The following is a 20,051-nucleotide window of genomic DNA, read 5'->3' as shown; positions in this document are numbered from 1 at the left end:
AGGGGTAGGATAAAAAATGATTTTGTTCAGCAATCTTTATGGTAAAAAAAATTGTATTGCTTTGTCTGGTGTGCCAAAACTACAAGTTTAGTAATGTTGGAGTGTACATGTGGCTAGACTAAGCCTGAACTACTTACATATCCCTACTAAGTGATAAAAGCCTTCCCTGTTTTATATCACATAATAAAGGATTTGTAACTTTGTCCAAATATTCTTGTGATACATATTCCTATTGTAGTCAGTTACATTATTTTGCTGCTTCCTGGTTTATTCATGCTTCTTAGGTAAATATATTGAGGTAAGGATGTTGAATCTTTGTTCAAAGAGAATGGTGGAGACAGAAATGTAATATAATAATCTTAATTGCTATATTGCTCAATGAACAACTACTTGTGATATCTGTCTGATCATGCAGTTAGGAAAATGTAAATCCCAAAATTAGCTGTACAAATTTAAAATCAGGTTGCCAGGTAAAATAGCAAACATTCATTTTTTCCAACTATGTATTTAGATGTTTGCCCCGAGGTTTGATTGAAAGTCAGATTTTGCTTTGCTTATGCTTAGGAAAGCAACAAGTTCACTTAACTAGCAGTAGGGTCTCAGGTTCATTTTTCAGCCAGAACACTATCTGCAAGGAGTTTGTATGTTCTTCCCATGTTGCGTTGGTTTCTTATGGGCACTTTGGTTTCCTCCCACATCCCAGAAATATGCATTTAGGTTTTTTGGCATTCACTAAAAATTGATTTATGCTGTGTTAAAGATATATGATTATGGTAGGAACATTAAATTGTTAGCCTCTTTGAGGGACAGTTAGTAGTATGACTATGGACTGAAGTACTGCATAATATGTCAGTACTATATATATAAAAGGTAATATTATTAATACTGGCCCCCTATTTGTGCTTACTTGTTTGCTTCCTTGCTGCTTTTTTGCAGATAGTGTGTTTTGTAGTTAGGAAATCATTGGGTACTTCAGAATTGTATGTGACTCACTTCCTTTCCTCCAATAATGGGGCCCTGGGTACCTGAGCCACCAATCATCTTTCACTAACTGTGCTGGAAAGGAAAGAGCCATTAACCTTTTGTAAGCTGCAGCCAAACTGGCTTTGAAATTATACAGGGCTTCTCTTCAATTCTAAGTGCAATCGGGGCTTTGACAATCAAAGATCTATACATTTGTTAAAGAAAGGGGGGGGGGGAACAACATTTAAAATAAATTGTTATTTTGCCCTGCAGATCTATATTTGAAGTTCAATCATGAAAATGTGTTCAATGTACTAAGCTGTATCAGATGTTGTTTGCTAACAATTGCTATTATCAACAACTGTTAATTTCTTCCCTAATTGGCTGGTAATGGTATTGTGGAAAACAATGATCCCTGCAGCAAATTATGACCATTATTAGTTTAGAAATTTGAGTCAAGTTAGACAAGAAAATGCAAGCAACTAATATAATAATTATTGCAGGTAAATTTCACACTGAAAAACATGCTGTAGTTCCTTTTTAAAGATGCCCATCAAAGCAGACACTTAATTATATTTTGTTTTATTATTTGGTGACGCCCCTATTATTCCCAGTTGCTCTTGGGCTGATTGCAAAAGCGTATGTGAAAGAGGAAATATGTATATTATGTTTTTGTTAGGGAAGTAAATAGCTTAACCCATACTTTTTTCCTTCCACACAGCATAAAAATGCATCATAATGTTAATGTTAATGCTCCCAGTAAGTGCCTAACATTGTAATTTTGTCCCCTGCAGCTGGCTTATTGTGCAGTTCAGTTCCTGGAGAAAGACTCCTCACTAACAGAGCATGTAAGTACAGTACGGTTTGTATGAAGTATATAGTGTTATTGCAGTTAACAACAAACACGTTTTACTACAATAATATATTTATTTAATTGTTTGTTTGTATTTTAGACATTTTAGATATGTAAAAAAGAAAAAAAACATGCCATTTCAACCATTAGCTGTATATACTATTATAATTTTTAACAATTAGTTAATTTTATCAATAAATATATATTAGGTATCAGAATCCAGTGCAGTGCAACTGTATTGATAGTTGTTTTTTGTTTTTTTACACAGGTATTCAAATGTGTACATGCTCCTAATAATAGGGCCATATTTACATGGAAGTTTTACCTGTTTTGCATTGTTTTTATGAAAGTACAAATAAAACACCTGATGCCATCACCATAAACATTTCTTGCAGAGTTAAAATAATATCATTTATATCTTGTCACTTTTTTTTCACCTTATTGCCTCTAGCAACTATGAGGTTTATTTATAAATGTTTTCACTTTCACATGCTCGCACATTTTTCCAAATTGGATTACATTTAAAAATGTATGAATCATAAATAAAAGTTATTTCACACACCTTCTCACTGAAGTCAATGAGAAAAATGTATAGATTTTAGATAAAAGCTGGTTAAATCTTGGATGCAAACTTTTATAAATAATTTCCTGTACATATTTACAAGATATACTACTCAATTTCTACAACAATAAAATAGATTGCAGCAAATATGCCATATAATTTGTGTGAGATTTGCAAAAAACCTATGTGAAAATACCAATGCTTATTCTTACAGGTAATTCGTGGTTTGTTGAAGTATTGGCCAAAAACTTGCACTCAGAAGGAGGTAAAACACAGTCAAAAGAACAAACAATCATCTAAAAATGGTAGCAGCTTTAAACATGTAAAATACACAGTACAATGCTTCTGTTTATACTCTGATAAAAGATGGTATTAATTTAAAAAGTGCAGTGTTAAATCATACATATGCCTATTATTTCTTATTTTTATAAGTGATAATAAAAATCACATATCAAAAATTAGCAAATTTTCCAACTCAGATTTCCAAATTCCAACTCAAATACCCTTTCCATGAAGGATTTTAGTAGTATATTGTTACTCCATTAACCACTATTACAACAGCGACCTCTAAAATCTATCATGAAAGGAATGTGGAGGCTGCCATCACTCACCCAAAAAATGATTGTTGCCTAGCTGTTAGGCTGACCCTCTGTCCTCTGTACTTTGAGATATTGAGCCATGTCAACATGAAGATATGGAGATCTAAATTTCCTGGTCTGTATACATTTTGGGTCAATGGCTCAGAATGAATTGAAACCAGTGTTTTAAATTGAAAGACTTAAGTGTTTTTTAATCAATATGTATATAATAAATATTGATACTATGCCATTCTTCTTGGAACACCCAGTTCTAATCCAGCATTTTGGTGATATTTGAAAGACTCATGTTCCCTTTTACTACCTATAAGTACTAAGCCTTTGTATCTTAGCCTTTTCTGTAATTCACCATTACTTATACATGATTATGTATAGTCCATAGTATAACACCTACTTGGTCTGTTTCACAGTATGGGTGCATACTTTTTATTAATATACCTATAAAAAAACACACAAATGAAATATTTAGTACCAGGATTGCATTAAGAAACTTATATACACTGACTGTCTATATGTCCTGGTGCTGATTGAATTTTTTAAAATGCTACATTCCTGGGGGATTCCTTAGGCATAGAGTCACATAACACTGTGGACATGACAATAGACAAAGGCTCACAGTGAATTTAAGAGGTGACAACATTTAACAAATGTGGGCAGTGCTGCCCAGTGTCATTATTTGGTAACGCATTACCATGAGTGTGTCTTCTGGCAGGTAATGTTCCTTGGAGAGTTGGAGGAAATTCTTGATGTCATTGAACCCTCTCAGTTTGTTAAGATTCAAGAGCCACTTTTTAAACAGATCGCTCGCTGTATTTCCAGTCCTCACTTTCAGGTATTACACTATAATATTGCTCCAAAAAAAGCATTGTTTTTGCACATGTGTATATCTGTGGCTTGCTACTATCAATTCAACAGATTTTGTTTCAAGCCATAATGACATCATTTGTCTTGATAACTTGTTTCAGGTTGCAGAGCGAGCACTTTATTTCTGGAACAATGAGTACATTCTGAGTCTAATTGAGGAAAACTGTCACACCATACTCCCTCTGATATTTGGCACCCTCTACCAAGTCTCCAAAGAGCACTGGAATCAGTAAGTGATGTCCCAGGAAGGAAACATGCTGTAATATGTCAGTAATAGAAAGGTTGTAAAAGAATAATTGCAGAAGGTGATTATCATGACTGAGGATACTGCTGTAAAACACACATGGTTGGATTTATCAAGCTGCAGTATCATTGGTCACATGGTAAAATCAGCATTTTAGGCAATATTATTGCATTTCTGTAAGGTAAAACTGCATCTATATCAATTTAAAGGTAATATGAATATCACTTTTCACACAATACCAGGTGGTGCAAAGCTAGTTTTTTTGGCTTATTTTCAATTAGTATTAGCCATGTGGGAAAGCAATCATATCAATGTGTAGGTTTTTTCTTGCTTACCAAGTCCAAGTTTAGGCTGTTTACAGACACTTAGTTATTATTGCTCAAAATGATCATCAGTGGTTCATCAGAAGGGATTACAAAGGATCCTCACTAGCAATGAAAATCTAGCCTCTGTATGCAGCTTTTCTCATGATTCTTCTCTCTTTTTCTCATTATTCCCTCTATTTAAAAAAAAAAATAAGGAGAGAAAGCGCTATTAGCCCATAATATTAAAGCTCTCCAAGGCTGGAGAGGATACACTTTCATCAGTGAGGCTGGGTGCCCCAACAAACCTGAAATGGATCTGGTCCAGGATTTCAAACATTAGCTAGCAAATAGCAAATGACTTTGAAGAAATCCTGGAATTTGCTAGATCACCCAGCTTCACTGATGAAAGTGTATCCTCTCCAGCCTTGGAGAGCCTAAATAAATTAGGCCCAAGGTGTGGAGAATATTTTGTTGGCCTGCTTTGAGCCCCCTTGGTACTAAATAAGCATAATTTAAATGCCTCTTTAATTGTTTAAACAAATCTGCACCAACTGGGTAAGGACATCATGTCAGTATGGACCAGAATCGCTAAGTAATGCTTCCAGTACCTTGTTGAATCTATATCACAAATAATTATGGCCGTTATGAGGACTAAAAGGGGATCCAACCTGGTACAAGCAAAGTGTACCTAATAAAATGGCCACTGTGTATATATACACAAAGTGCAGACATACCTTGGCGGTAGCCCCATTTCTTTGAAGTTTCAGTAATTCACCATAAGCCTAGACCCATTCAAGACAGCAGAAGACCCCTAGGTAGGGATTTTTTGTAATCTCTAGTGAATTTTCTATGCAGAAATTAGTTTATACTAATGCTAATGTTTATGGAGGTAAGAAAGTCAATTATTCCTGCATGATTAAGAAACCTGGAAAGGGTAAATAACAATTTCAACACAATGTACTATCAAATAACAATCAATCTACTATCATCTGTCATGTATTTGAATTTTATGAAAATAATGACCACCATGTGGACTTCATAAATTCAGTGAATGTACAGATATTCCATAAACTTGTGGTCTTCTTTGCCATCCTCCAATATGTTCTTGCACAATGACATTACCTAATTTATTTCACTTTGTCAGTTCATCTCAGTTGTCACTGATTCCTTTTTCTTTTCTAGAACAATTGTCTCCTTGATTTATAATGTCCTGAAGACCTTTATGGAAATGAATGGGAAACTCTTTGATGAACTCACAGCATCCTATAAACTTGACAGACAGCAGTAAGTCCTGCTAGACAAACCATGTTTAAAACATCCTCAAATGTTAGTTTAGTTCAAGAATTCACAATATCACATAACTAACAAATATCTTAATACTTTGACCACTGGATGGCACCACTGATCTACACTGCTGTTGCACAGATGCTTTACTGAAAAATTGTAACTGGTGCTGCTGTATGTGTGAACCATAAATCTACCAGCAAGTATATTCAACAAATATTAATCCATGTAATAATTTTCATGGATAGGAGCCTACTGAATCAGAGGTGCTTCAATTGTTTGATATTTGGTTCCAAATAGCAATGGTATAATGTCATCTTTAAAAAATCTAAAAAAACTCCATTACAAATAAGGCATTCAAATCAATACAGGAAGAACAGCTATCATGCATATACCTTTTGATTTTCATTTCTCCATTGCTATTGCACACCACTTTAACCAGTAGCTATGTCTTTTCTCCTAGTTATCTGGTGTTGTGGGAACCCTATTTGCTAAGACAAATTAAATAGCAGAATGAGTAGTTCAAATCCCTCCCAGTGTAAGATGTTCACTTTCCATGACAGAGGCAAAAATATTTTTGCAGATCTTAATAGATTTGTATTTTCAATTGTTTTACCTGGAGTTTCACTTTAAAACTGAAGTTTCCATATGCCAACATTATTACCAGGCTTTAGTGGCTTAACAATCTTTTCACGCTACTTATAATTACACTACTAGCTAGTGAGTTAGGAAGGGTCCAATGACCAATCCTTTTTCCCCAATCTTTGCCAGACACAAAATGAACTAAAGATCTAACTGTGCATGTAATGTTTGTACATGCAGGAAATTTCTATAACTGTTAGTTTTCTGATCACACTGGGTTCTTATTGCTTTAATAATGCATTTGCTTACATCCAACCTATCCTTTATCCTTAGAGGAAAATACATGGCTGTGGGGGAAGTTAAGATTTTTAAAAAGTGCATCACAAAGCCATATTTAGGTACTCCAGGTTGTATTTTATTAACCCTCTGGTCTTATTTGTGTCAATTCTTTCCTAATAGGGAGATGAAGCGAGAAAAAGAGCGGCAGGAGCTTTGGAGAAAACTGGATGAGCTTCGTCTCAAAAAGCTCAATGGTCTAGAAGAAGCTCAGATGAACCAGCTTAATTTACAGCACAGCCGAGCGAGTAAGAGTTAGGAGACCAAATCACCTTCCACTATTTAGCAGAAGACCACTGCAGCCAGTCCACACCCCCTCCTCCCCACATTGCACTCCTTGTTTAGAAATTCCTAGGTACCTCCTTAGAAAGAGCAGTAGCTCACACCATGATGCCAGTACCATTGAGAACATATGGGATTAATACATTCCAGGGATGTCTCCTTTTAATGTTTTAGCAGGAATATTTTCTTTTCCTGGGAAAGCAACACATATTGAAGCCTTGTTGGCAAATCACCATACACCATCCCCACTAAACAGCAGCAAAGACTTCTAGGAAAAGCCATTATGTGTCTATGTCACTTTCTATCCATTTATATCATGGAGCACTATGAAGAAGGTTAACACTACAAGGACTGGTCACTACAACATCAAACGCTTCCTGGACAAAAAAAAAAACAAAAAACAAAGAAAAGTTCTGTCACTTTCTGTCAAGTGGAAGTAGGGGCTTCTGGGAAGATCCCTGCATCTGTAACGTGAAGTTAAGGCTTCCGGGCAAGCCTGTCACTAATCCACCTCAGTCATATTTTGACCATGAAAGTAAAGGCTTCTGGGAAAGCCTTCTTAATATTCAGCAATGGTCACATTCTGTTTGTAAAAACAGAGGCTTCTGGAAAGGCCTATGTCTCCTGTCTGTCAATTTCTGTATGTGAGAGCAGAGACTTCTGGGAAAGTCTCTCCACCAGTTACCTTTATTCCGTCAATAAGAGTCTGGGCTTCTGGGAAGCCAGTTTTGAACCACCTACAGTCTTGTAACCGAAACCACCTCTGCCCCCCATCCACACACATCTCTCTTGGTTGTAAGAAACCTTTACCATCCCTACAAGCAAAAGAATCAAGAACAATGGACATATAAAATACCACAATGCTGGATTCATGGGAGCATAGGGTTCTAGGTATCCTGACCTGTCCTCTACTGCCCATAGATGTTCATCCTATGAATGCTTCAGATCAGTTAACAGCCTGGTTGACTGCAATTAAAGAGAAGATAAAGTGTAAATTTTGAAGGTGCCATGACAGTAAATTAAATATACTAACTGGCTGATAACAGGCACATTGTGGAATAATTAAATAAGAAAACCATATTATTTTAAGGCATTAAAAGGATTGTGTTTAGTCCCTTCTGTTCCCAGTCTGCATCTGGCAAATGTTTGCATTACTCAGCAGCTGTCAAGTACTTTTCATGAAGAAACCACCATTGAATATTTTTGGAATACAAACTGTTAATGAAAGATACCTGTAGTAGGTAGACTTGTTGTTCTGGATAATTTTCTCACCAACTTGTGTTTCTTTCTTTATTGCCATTTCTTTATTGAGAGAGCAAAGGATTATAGTTTCTTAACAGTATATAGAAAGTACCTTAGTCAGTTGGACCTGTATTAAAAATTAAAAAGTTTAGAGGTTGAAAGAAAACTAAGACATAATGAATAAGGGGAACTGTCCAGTGATAGAAAGGACTGAGCCTCAAAGTGCAAGTTATGCCTTTTAGTCATTCAGTTAGCTGCTGCGTGCTATCTATATTTGTAGATATAATTCCAGTCAATTATCAATCTGTTGTACTCTAGAGCTGGGTTTTTGAAATGTAGTTTGCAGATTATAAAAGAAAAAAAATATAGAAAATGTCTATTCAGGATAGGAAAAAAGACAATGATTTTACTTAGGAGGACCAAAATCTTTGCCTCTGAACTTTTCAAAACAAAGAAGGACATGGTTCTAAGAAAACAGGTCTTACTAGCTCACTATGCAGAACTGCAATGCAGGAAATGTTCATACATTCAAGTGAAAATCATTCACACTGTCAAAAGTAAGGGCAAGCCACACTTTAACTGAGGGTTAGGCCCAAAATTATTTTACTTTGATGGCATGAATAAACAACTCTTGAAGACAACTTAGTACAGTAAAGAATTCTGGAATGATCAAATGAACTGCGTGCATGAAACAACCTCATTGACTTAATAGACATTTAAATTAGAGAGGCATTCCACAATATGACCCCTAAATGAAACAAATTTACTATCACTTCAACTTAAAAGGATAAAGAAGAATATGCTTTTATATTCTGCAGCTTTCCAATGCAATACAGGCAGGCGATAAAACTGCACTGCCTTTCATTATGTGTGTGTGTGTGGGGGGGGGGGGACACTGATCCTCTAATAACGGTATAAAATAGCCTATTCTCAAAGAGTATATATAAATATAAAGATATTGTGTGCAATGTTTTCATTTTAATTTTTATTTTTTTAAACAATTATTTATGGTATTATTTATTTCCTATTTAATATGGTCAGCGTTGGATTTGTTTAGTTCACAGAGGGAAGGGGGAGGAGTGGGGTGAATATGATATATAACCTGTTCACTGCTGAATTAAATGCTGGGTCTCAGAAATATGTCCTGTCTTTATGTCTAAACTTTCTGGCAACCTAAATTTATACAAGCATTTAGTTATTAGGTTGTAAAAAGATGTAGGTTCATCAAGGTTGATCATTAATTTTCTGCTATTTTGACTACAGTATGTTTTGCATGACTTTTCTTGCTAAGTAAAATGAGGGTACTTCCATCTCTGAGTGATGCTCTGTTTATGAGTAAGAATATGGTTTGGTTGAGCATTTCCTATGGGACTGCATGTGAAACAATTTTGTTTGTTATTGGAATGATTATCTCTTGATACAACTCCCTGGGTTTAAGGAGAGAAGATGTTGTCATTCAGTATTTTAACCCAGTATCCTTTTTCAAAATTAATATTTACTCCATCATTATTTTATGTAATATTAACTCACTGAGATCTGTCCCTATCCACCATACCCCTTACAGCACTAAACAGCAGTTTGCTCAATATTTACGGCATTAAACTTAGTACTTAACTGCTAACCCATGTTCACTGTTCTAATCTAAGATGTTCCTCATTGTATAGGAAAAAACTAAAAAGTGCATAAATACCAAGTTTGCATCCCTCAGTTAGTGGGCCTGATTTATTAAAACTCTCCAATGCTGAAGAGGACAAACTTTTATCAGTGAAGCTGGGTGATCCAGCAAACCTGGAATGATAGCTATTTGCTGGCAAATGTTTTGAATCCTGGACCAGATCTATTCCAGGTTTGCTGGATCACCCAGCTTCACTGATGAAAGTGTATCCTCTTCAGCCTTGGAAAGCTTTAATAAATCAAGTCCAGTGTCCCTAGCACCATGACGCTGTGTAGTAAATTACCCTTTTTCCAGATCACACCCATAAGGTGACGCCTTACATCCGCAGCCTAAATACACATTACACTACTCCATTTACAAAAACAAATCATATTAAGTAGCAGATGTGAAAGGGGAAATGCCAAGACTTAAAAGTCAGTGGAAAATGAAAAAAATAAAGTGTTGCTCTTTAGTAAATCAGCCTATATATGTTCTGTAGGCAGTTTACCTAAAAATATCACAATCTGGTAAAAAAGGCCGTGTGGCCCTTCCTCAGGTCACATGCTTAAAGCCTTTGTTGAGAAAGGAAATATTGTGTATTTCCTTTCTCAACATAATATAAAATCATAATCATTTAGACCATCTTTGGCATTTTTATTGAATCACGTTATGAAGTGGTGTGCATACATTTCAATTTATCTTTGTGATAGTCCTAGATCATTACACTTAGTCACTGACCATACTTAAAGTGGAACTTTCATTAAAAAAAAAAAAAAAAACACCTATACTTTTCCAGTCTTTGATCCCTCTGCTTTCTTAGTCCAGTAAGGTGCCACACCGTTCCAGCTTCCTACTTCTTTCAAGAGCGGACAGGACAGTGGGTGCAGCCATCTTGTTTCTTCTTCCTCCGACTTCTGATCACATCACCCAATCTTGAACTGCATAGGCTTGAAATCTAATGATGTTTCTTCTTGCTTTTACATTCCAGAAAAGCCCCTATGACACATGCCTGATCACAGGGATGTGCAGAAGGAGCAGCCCAGAGACTCATGGATATGTGACGTAGGTGCGGGTTACCTCTTTAGCCCTTACCACCGCAGTAGTAAAGACAGAAGATTCCCCAAAAGAATATATACATAAAGTATCTATTTTTTTTAAAAAAAACATAATTTGTACATTATTTAAAAGAATTAGCCATCCTTTAATTATATAATGTTATATAACGTTAAAAATGTGGTGATAGGTAAACTTTAAGCAAGGAAAATGCACCAGAAGACTGCTAAACCCTCGTGCACATTCCACTGGAATTAACAACCATGGGCAGCAATCTAGCCATGTGATAGAAAGTTTTAGGAAGAGATTTTCCATCCTTCTATTCTACAATGTAAATTTATGTGTGCACTGTAAATACACAACTGTACTTTTAATACTAGTGAATAATTGAAAATTGACAAAAAAAACATAAACTATACCAGTGTTTTTCAACCGCTGTTCCGCGGCACACTAGTGTGCCTTGAGAGATCTTCGGGTGTACCGTGGGAAATTATCCAATTTCAGTTAATTGGTCCCAAAATGATTTATTTACTGCAAAAAATTTGTCTTCATTTGTCTATACCAGCGATGTATAGTGATAGGCAGAACCAAAAAAAACTCTTCCACTAGATGGCAGCAGGTAGCTAATTTACGTGTCTGACTTTTTGGTGGTGTTCCGTGGGATTTTTCTAATTGTAAAATATGTGCCGCAACTAAGAAAGGTTGGGAAACACTGAACTATACAATTCATTATAAATATTAAAGCAGAACTAAACTAAAAAAAAAAGTTACTCATCTCTGGAGCTTTCCTGGAATGGGTCCCGCACTGTCTTGTTATCCACTCTTGTCTCTAACCAGGGGAAGTACTGGGCGCCACTATCTTCATCCTTCTTCTTCTGGCTTCTACCTTTGTCACCAGATCTTGCATTGCGCAGGAGCAAGATCAGGTGAGGTAGCCTGCTGTAAATTGCTGATCTCACCGTGCATTTGTGAGATCGACATGTTTCTCCCATTTAAAGAAAAAGCTCCGCAGTGATAAAGACAGACAGAGGGGAGGGGGTCCACCATTTTTTAAAGGGTTTTAACCCCCCCCCCCCCCAAAAAAAAAGGATGGTTATTTTTACATAATTTTACATAAAAGGGTTATCTACTTCTTTATGTACAGTAAAAACTTTAGTGATAGGTTCACTTTAAATAAAATATTACTTTCAGGGAAGTGTTTACGTTTTAAACTTGCCCAGAGTTACAATGTTCATATATATTGTATAAATATAACTAGAAAGTCTTAGAAATAACATTTAGTTAGGGTATAACATTTTGTGGCTCATTTATAAAGCTGTGAATGTCAATTCAGTGAAGTATCCCCAGGTGAAGAAATACTGCTATTTAAACAGATGGACCTGGAATATTTTCCACCAAAGAATGTTAGGTTCACTGTTTAATAGACTCTGTTGCAGAAATCTGATATTTGAACCTACAGTGAATTCTCACTGAAAAATTGTTTATTACTCTTATAGGCTAAGTCCACTTAAAACTGTCGTTTTATGTATGACACTCACATGTTAATTCGTCTACTTTGTTTGTCCAATAATGATCAGATAATGATCAGCATGCAAAGCTGGTGAATGATTGATTCCATAATCTTCAAATTCAATTTAGAGTTTAAAGCATTAACAGCATTTAGGCAATTAAATCTTGCTTTCATGTGAAATTCCCATTCATTAGAATTCACTTTGAAACACTGATATCATTCAAGAGAACCGGGGGGATCCAGCAAACCTGGAATGGATTTCTTAGAAAACATTGGCTTTTAGTTGGCAAATGTTTACAATCCTCGACCAGATCCACACATGAGTAACAATGTAATTCCTCAGTGCATGCCTCATGCTGACCTGTGCAAAGAAGATGGCCAAAGACTCTTTCTGGAAACAGACCAGGTGAAGATGGAATCACCAACAAAGAAGGTCATCACCAGAGGGGTTTTCTTTATCAGATACATTTACTATAATGTGTGAATATGCTGTGCATACTTGCACATTATAGAAAACACTCCTGGGATGCATTTAGTGTGTCAGGATCATTCTGCTTTAAAGTGAACTTAAACGCCAAAAAAAACTTAAAATTCTGAACATTTATAATTGGTAATTGTGCTAACTAGTACCCTATAAATATACTATTTGTCTTGAATTAAAATATTGTCATGCATTTTCTAGTATGTGAGGGTGCATATGCACTTCTGTGTCCACATTATTATATATGTACATTCTGCTCCCAATGACTGCTAGTCTCATGAGATTTGAAGTAGGATTCAGTGATGTCAGTATGGTGCTGTTCACTGTTCTGATTGCTGCAGACACTGGTGTGAGAAAGCAAAACCCTGGCTTTTCTAAAATAGCTGCTTTCATACAGAGAAAGTAAGCAAGCACAGAACCTCCTTGGTTAATAAGAACTGGGGAAAATGTGTTTGCTGGGAGACCACAGGCTTTACTGGTGTCTACTCCTTTACCCTCTGCCTCCATTTGCAAACAGCTTCCAGACTTCAGTTCACTATACCTTAGGCAGTGTTTAAATAACAGAATTTGCTACATTAAAATCTGTCTTTAGCCTAATCTTTTTTGTGCACTGTGAGGGAGAGCTAGAACTTCTGTCAAATTGTATTTCGGTCTGTGACCCTATTTGAGGAATTGCTCTTAGTTTTTTCTCTATGCATTTAGGAAGTAAAGGAGTATTGGAAGCAAAAGAAAATCTATGTATTACTATCAGTCTAAATTCTGGCAGAATTCAGTAAGGTAAAATTTCCCAAAAGGGGGCAAAGCTAAATTCTCCCAAAGGGGGCATAGGCAAAAATTAAAACATTATGTAAAATACCACCATTTTTAAGAGTGCACATAAAGTTACACTTTCCCTACTCTACCTAAAACTAAAAAAAGTTTTGGCTACACATACACATTGCCATAGGTGACAAAGTTTGGTTGCTGGGCTGCCCTTCTCTTCCTCCACTGATACCCCTGCAGACTGGTTATGTGGTGTCAGCTGAATGATATTGTTACCTCTATGCCCTCGGTGCCTTAGTTTGGCAACTTGCAGCACCCTTAGCCCCCCTTTATTCATGTGCATTCTGTCCATTTCTGCATCCCTGGCACACTGTGTGGAGCTGGAGGGAATTAGAGAGTATGTCATACAGCTAATGAGCAGATTAGTTTCTGGTCATGATTGTGACCTACTTTTGGTTGGTAGTCTAACTTAGGCCTCTTTAGTTTAGTTTACTTTAGTTTTAGGATCTGCTTGCTGGATCCTCAGCATCTTATCCACTATTCTGACCAGTCTTCTCTCAATTCCGCTATTCTAGATATTTACATTGACTTTGCCTATGATTGCTGCCTGCCCTGACCTCAGCCGGTTACACAATCTCATCTTGATAGCTGCCTACCCTGACTTTGACTTTAAATGACTTTGCCTTGATTGCTGCCTGCTCTGACCTTATCATATTCTACTACTCTGCTTTGATTCATGGTGTTTCTGTCTTATTAGTGAGTTACACACTGAAAACTGTCTGATCCCTGTCACCCCAGGTGGGAGGAAAGCCAGGGGGCCACTACCTGGTGTGTTCCTTGCAGTAAAGTAGTCTAGTTGCCACTAGAATCTGTCAGTGCTCCTATAGAAGCCATGCTCCAAGCAGGGGGCAGCAAGAAGTATCAGTATTGTCCTGTAAACTGCAAGCAACTGGCACATTTTGCAAGGTACACACCAGTAAATAAGCGGTGCTGCAAGACAAGTTCCCTGGTGGGAAAAAGAAAATAGCTCTGAAGCTGAATCAGAAGAGCAGTGGAAAAGGAAAAAAAGGTGGCAGGGACACTTAATGGAAGACAGCAAGATAACTGTGAACATCAAGTGCCAAGTATGTGACTAAAATGTACCAGTTATATGTTGACCACCATACACTATCATGCAATTGCCACAAGCTGATCATGTGACTCATGCACCGATCACAACAGCCATGAACTGGTCACGTGACTGCCATGTGCCGATCTTGTGACTGTTATGCCCCGATCATGTGACTACCATGAATCGATCATGTGACTGTCATGTGCAGATCATGTGACTGCCATGTTGATCATGTGACTGTCATGCCCTGATCATNNGATCATGTGACTGTCATGTGCAGATCATGTGACTGCCATGTTGATCATGTGACTGTCATGCCCTGATCATATGACTGCCATGTGCCGACCATGTGACTATAATGCCTTGATCAACGTGACTGTCATGTGCCTATCATGTGACTGCCATGCCCTGATAATGTGACTACCTTGCGCGAATCATGTTCTGAACATATGACTGCCATGCCCTAATCACGCGACTGCCATGCTGATCATGTAACTGTCATGCCTTGATCATGTGACTGCCATGCCTTGATCATGTGACTGCCATGCCCTGATCATGTAACTGTCTTGCCTTTATCACGTGACTGTCATGCCCTGATCATATGACTGCCGATCATGTGACTGTCATGCCCTGATCATGTGACTGTCATGCCCTTATCATGTGACTATCATGCCCTGATCATGTGACTGCCATGCCTTGATCATGTGACTGTCATGCCTTGATCACGTGACTGCCATGCCCTGAGCATGTGACTGTCATGTGCTGATCATGTGACAGTCATATGACTGCCATATGCCGATCATGCGACTGCCATGCCCTGATCATGTGACTGTCATGTGTTGATCATGTGACTGCTATGCCCTGATCATCTGACTGTCATGTGCTTGATCATATGACTGTCATGCCCTGATCATGTGACTGCCATATGTCGATCATGTGATTTTCATATGTTGATATTGTGACTGACATGTGCCGATCATGTGACTGCCATGCCCTTGTTCTTATCAGCAATGTTCAATGTATCAGTGTTTGACTTTAGATGTATTGGGTACTAAATAAAACTATGCATAGCTATTTGTTTCTATTTTTAATACATCCTGACAAATAGTGAAACTGCAAGAAATGCATCCACACCAAAGCTTGACCTAACAAAAAACATGTTTTATTGCAGGTCACTGTTAATAAAACTTAGGTGCATTGTTAAGTACTATTTGTGGCATAATACAATATTTCAAGACAGGAAATTAATCACATCTGTTATAAAAAACATGCATGAAATTAAATATCACTTTTATTAGCATTTGGCATTGCAAAACAATTTGTGATCGATCTAGCAGTAACTGCAGATTTAATCTGACTAGCCCAGAACTATAAGAAAATGTATGTATACGTAAATCCAAACTAAAGGAATATAGCCTGACCTTTACTAGTGCCCTTTCCTTCTGAAAGTGCTTTTACCTGGCTTATTTACCTGTTTGAGATATAATCTGCCCTATGATCAGTTAACACAAACTCTGGGCCGCAATGTTGTTTTTTTTGGACCCCCAAAGGAATTCTAAATATGAATTGCAGCTGGCCCACCGCTGCATTGAAATAGTAAATACAATTACCTGCATCACTCCCGTTCACAGACCAGCGACCTCTCTGCCTATGCGTGGCCCCACATTGTTTTTTTGACGCAGGGAATTGTAGTAGCAGTGCTATTTCAGTTTCAAGTTTTAATTTTGGCCAACTGTGAATTTGAGTTTGACACCCCTGAGTTACCATATGGGTTCCCATTTTAGATCCTGCTTGGGCTACATAGGAGCAGTCAATATAAAAAAAAAAAATTCTCAAATAAACTGCACACAACACCTACACTATAAAATAACATCAGATAAAAGAATATGCGTAAACCTAAGATGTTATTCTTTGATGATTCATCCATTCGTGATGAGAGATGTAGAAACCATTCACCACGGGGAGAAGATGGCTTTTGTTTATACAGAATTATTTCTGCCAAATAGGAACCTGAATAGAGCAAAACTGACAATGAAAAAAAAGAATAACTCTACAACACAAAACATGTATTTTAAGTATGAAGGGACAATATTTGCTTTGAACTCTGCCATCTAGTATATCTATCTGCATATAGTCTAAATGAACATTCTAAGACTGCACATTTTTGGAGGTAAGATATACACAGATTAAAAAAAGCAGCAATGCAGAAAAATACAAGGAGAAAAGAACAGCAAAAAAAAGTACAAAAGGCAATATAACGTTGGGTATTTTCACACACACTGTTACTGAAATAAAACTACAGATGCTCCCCGAGTTATGATGGTTCGAGTTAGCATGGAAGGCAAAATGTAACACAAAATGAGGTACGATACATTGGGAATGATGCTGGGATATACACATCTCTCACCAGCGATCGACAAAATTACAGCATACAGTACTACTCCATACTGATCAACATTCTTTTAGACTTGTTGGTAGGCAAGGCCAGTTTCCAACTTACGATACTTTCAAGTTACAATGGGGTCGTTGTGACGCATCACCATCATAATTTGATGACTACCTGTAAATAGTAAAAGCCTCAATTTTGCATTATCTTGTAGAGTTTATGTTAAACAAGTTTGTGGAAATTGTACAGTTCATGCAGTAACTGTGTTAAAAAAAAAATATTTCTTGAAGGAAAATTAAAACATGAAAGGAAAAACAAAGGAAAAACTTGAACACTCTGTCCAAGAATACAAGTACTGCTATCTGCCCTGGGGACGAAGGAAGAAGATTAGCCTTACCCCATGAAAAGGGCTATGAAACAAAGCTGGATGACTATAAGGATATAAACTAAACTGCTGTAGCAAGAATTGCTGTAGCAAGAATTTCTGCTGCTACCACTAGAGTAAGAGTTAATCTGTTTTAGCAAGATAAATTCAAAAACATGAAATAATGAATACGTGTGTTATGGATGACCTAATAAGATGCCACAGCAGGTCATGAGAAAGAAAGTAGTTGGTAATATAGAAAATATATTTTCATACTAACAAAGGCATGTTTTTACAGTTAATGTAACAAGAATGTTTTGCCAAAATAAGCTAGCAATGGTCATGTAACAATCTGACTGAAGAAAATGCTAATCTCACACATACGCAGTGAGATTGACACTCTTGTTTTTCTGCATTTGCAGAAATACTTACCAAGAGCACTTACAGTAAATTTTTGTCAGTATGGTGTATAATGTAAGAATGAGTTTTACATTTAGTTTTAAAATTTTTAATATTTCTATGATTCTTTAACCCCCTAACCGCTAAGCCCGTAATTTCTCGCACTAAATATTTTTGCTCTTTTGGTTAACCCCGTATTTTTTCGCCTACACTAAAATCCCCACTTACCTGGTCCCGCTGTGCTAATCCAGCGTCGGTTCCGTAAAAAAAAAAATTTCATGAAAACCTGTGACGCTTTTGGAACAGAAATCTAGAAATCAGTGTAACGCTCAGGTGGTTAATAATGTTTTTGACAAATTTTATTTTTATTTATTGTATTGGGGCTGCACTACTCCAGCAGTAAATGTAGTACGCTGTGGTTTAGAAAGAGTCAGAAAATCTGTTTATATATTTCTGCAAGGAATAATATATAAGGCACTTTATCAAGCATTCTTAAATGAACTACAAGGTTCTCTGATAATTATGACTTTTAAATCGACAGCTGAAATATTACAAATCTAAAATCTTTTCCCCTGGATGATGCGCATCCACTAAAATTGTCTGGCACAAGTAGGGTTAACATTACTCTACAGGAGGAGTCTGAAACCCTGATTCTGACAAAAAGCCCTGCTTCAAATTATATGGATTGACAAATCAAGGAACTAGTGAATATGCTAGCTACAGATTTTTTTAATGTTGTGGGGTAACTAAACTAGTTTTACAGTGGTGTCTGTAAGGGAAAAAATGTTTCTTTCAGCAGGATTTGGGTAATGTATAGTATTCAAAAACTTGCTTATTTGCTCCCAGAACTATGCTGAAGAGCCCACTCATGAAATCTGGACTACAGGCAGACCCCAGGTTATGAACGATAAAGGTACCGTAGGTTTGTTCTCAAGTTGAACTTGTATGTATGTTTTTTATTTTTACCTTTCTGTACATTCTTAACTTTCTTTTAACCTCCTGGGCGTTACACTGATGTCTAGATTTCTGTACCAAAAGCGTTACACTGTTTTTCATGAAATTTTTTTTTTACATTTTAGACCTGGAAACAGTGACTTTTAATGCAACCTCGCCAGTGTAAAGCTGCCGGAGATGCGCGGCTCCGGCCGCAAGCTTTTTCAGTTGCTGAATAGCGCGATGGCGTACAATTTCGGATCGCGAATACGAATGCGCGAGCGATCATCCGATTCTGCTTGATGAATCAGGGTCACTGGGTGAGTATTTCCTTTCAGTTGTAATCAGATTGTCATACAATGTATGACAATCGGATTGCAATATAACATTTGTTTACATTTAACCACCTGGTGAGAAAAACTCGGGGTTAACCATAATTGCAAAAGTTTTTACCCCGAGCATGCTCGGGCCTAACGGCCAGGTGGTTAATGTTTAAACAGCAGTACAACCTTCAACAAACAGTCATGGTAGAAGATGATGGACTTGTCAGAGAGGATGGGACAGAACCACTGCAGTTACATTTGGGAAAATAGAGATGAGGGAGAGATGTATATTTCTCAGAAGTCTGCACAGTATGGACAATATCTCGTTATCTAGAATAAAGAAGACAAGAAATGTGGGAAGTGTAAGTAAAACTCCTAACAATTGCATTACTGCAGAAGCCTGCTCTTACAGGGACACCTATAAATACAGTAGTTGCTACCTCTGTTGGGTATAGCAACACATATTGGAAGATATTAACATTGCACAAAGGAGACAGTTGTGGGTTCTTAAGTAAGAGTTGAATGTACACAGGGGTGTAGTCATAAAAAAAGAAGTGTCAGTTTAAGGGGAGAAACTTCCCCCAGAGTGACATCATGTCACCAGAACCCGCCCATTCTCCCATCACAAGTCTGAGCCTGCAATGGGAGAGTGGGCAGGTTGTATTCAGAGAGACAACCCGCCCACCGCCCTGAGCCTGCAAATCCATAGGGGAGACATGGTCCGCCGCTCTGGCCAATAGGATAGAATAGCAAAAGGGATGGAATTTATAAATTTAGAGGATAATTTTATGGTACAGTTTATAGAAGCCCCAACTAGAACTCTGCTGGACCTAGTTCTTTCTAAAAATGCATAGCTTATAACAAATGTGCATATAAAAGAGAATCTGGGTAGCAGTTACCATAATATGATTTCATTAATGTAAGTTGTAAAGAGTGTAAAGAGGAAGCAAAAACAGGAAAAA

General features: G+C 37.1%; 1 protein-coding gene across 1 annotated transcript in view; it reads left to right on the top strand.

Moving 5' to 3' along the window:
* Window positions 1–9,423, top strand: part of PPP2R5B (protein phosphatase 2 regulatory subunit B'beta) — a 63,161-nt gene extending 53,738 nt beyond the window's left edge. The window contains exons 9-14 of the mRNA XM_072421372.1: window positions 1,758–1,811; window positions 2,593–2,643; window positions 3,687–3,806; window positions 3,940–4,067; window positions 5,570–5,671; window positions 6,713–9,423. Coding sequence (XP_072277473.1) covers window positions 1,758–1,811; window positions 2,593–2,643; window positions 3,687–3,806; window positions 3,940–4,067; window positions 5,570–5,671; window positions 6,713–6,848 — 591 coding nt within the window. The 3' untranslated portion in view covers window positions 6,849–9,423. The remainder of the gene's footprint in view (window positions 1–1,757; window positions 1,812–2,592; window positions 2,644–3,686; window positions 3,807–3,939; window positions 4,068–5,569; window positions 5,672–6,712) is intronic.
* Window positions 9,424–20,051: the final 10,628 nt, after the last annotated feature.

This window comes from Pyxicephalus adspersus, chromosome 9 (assembly GCF_032062135.1).
Source record: "Pyxicephalus adspersus chromosome 9, UCB_Pads_2.0, whole genome shotgun sequence".
NCBI lineage: Eukaryota > Metazoa > Chordata > Amphibia > Anura > Pyxicephalidae > Pyxicephalus > Pyxicephalus adspersus.
This window is presented reverse-complemented; position numbering and strand designations above follow the sequence as displayed.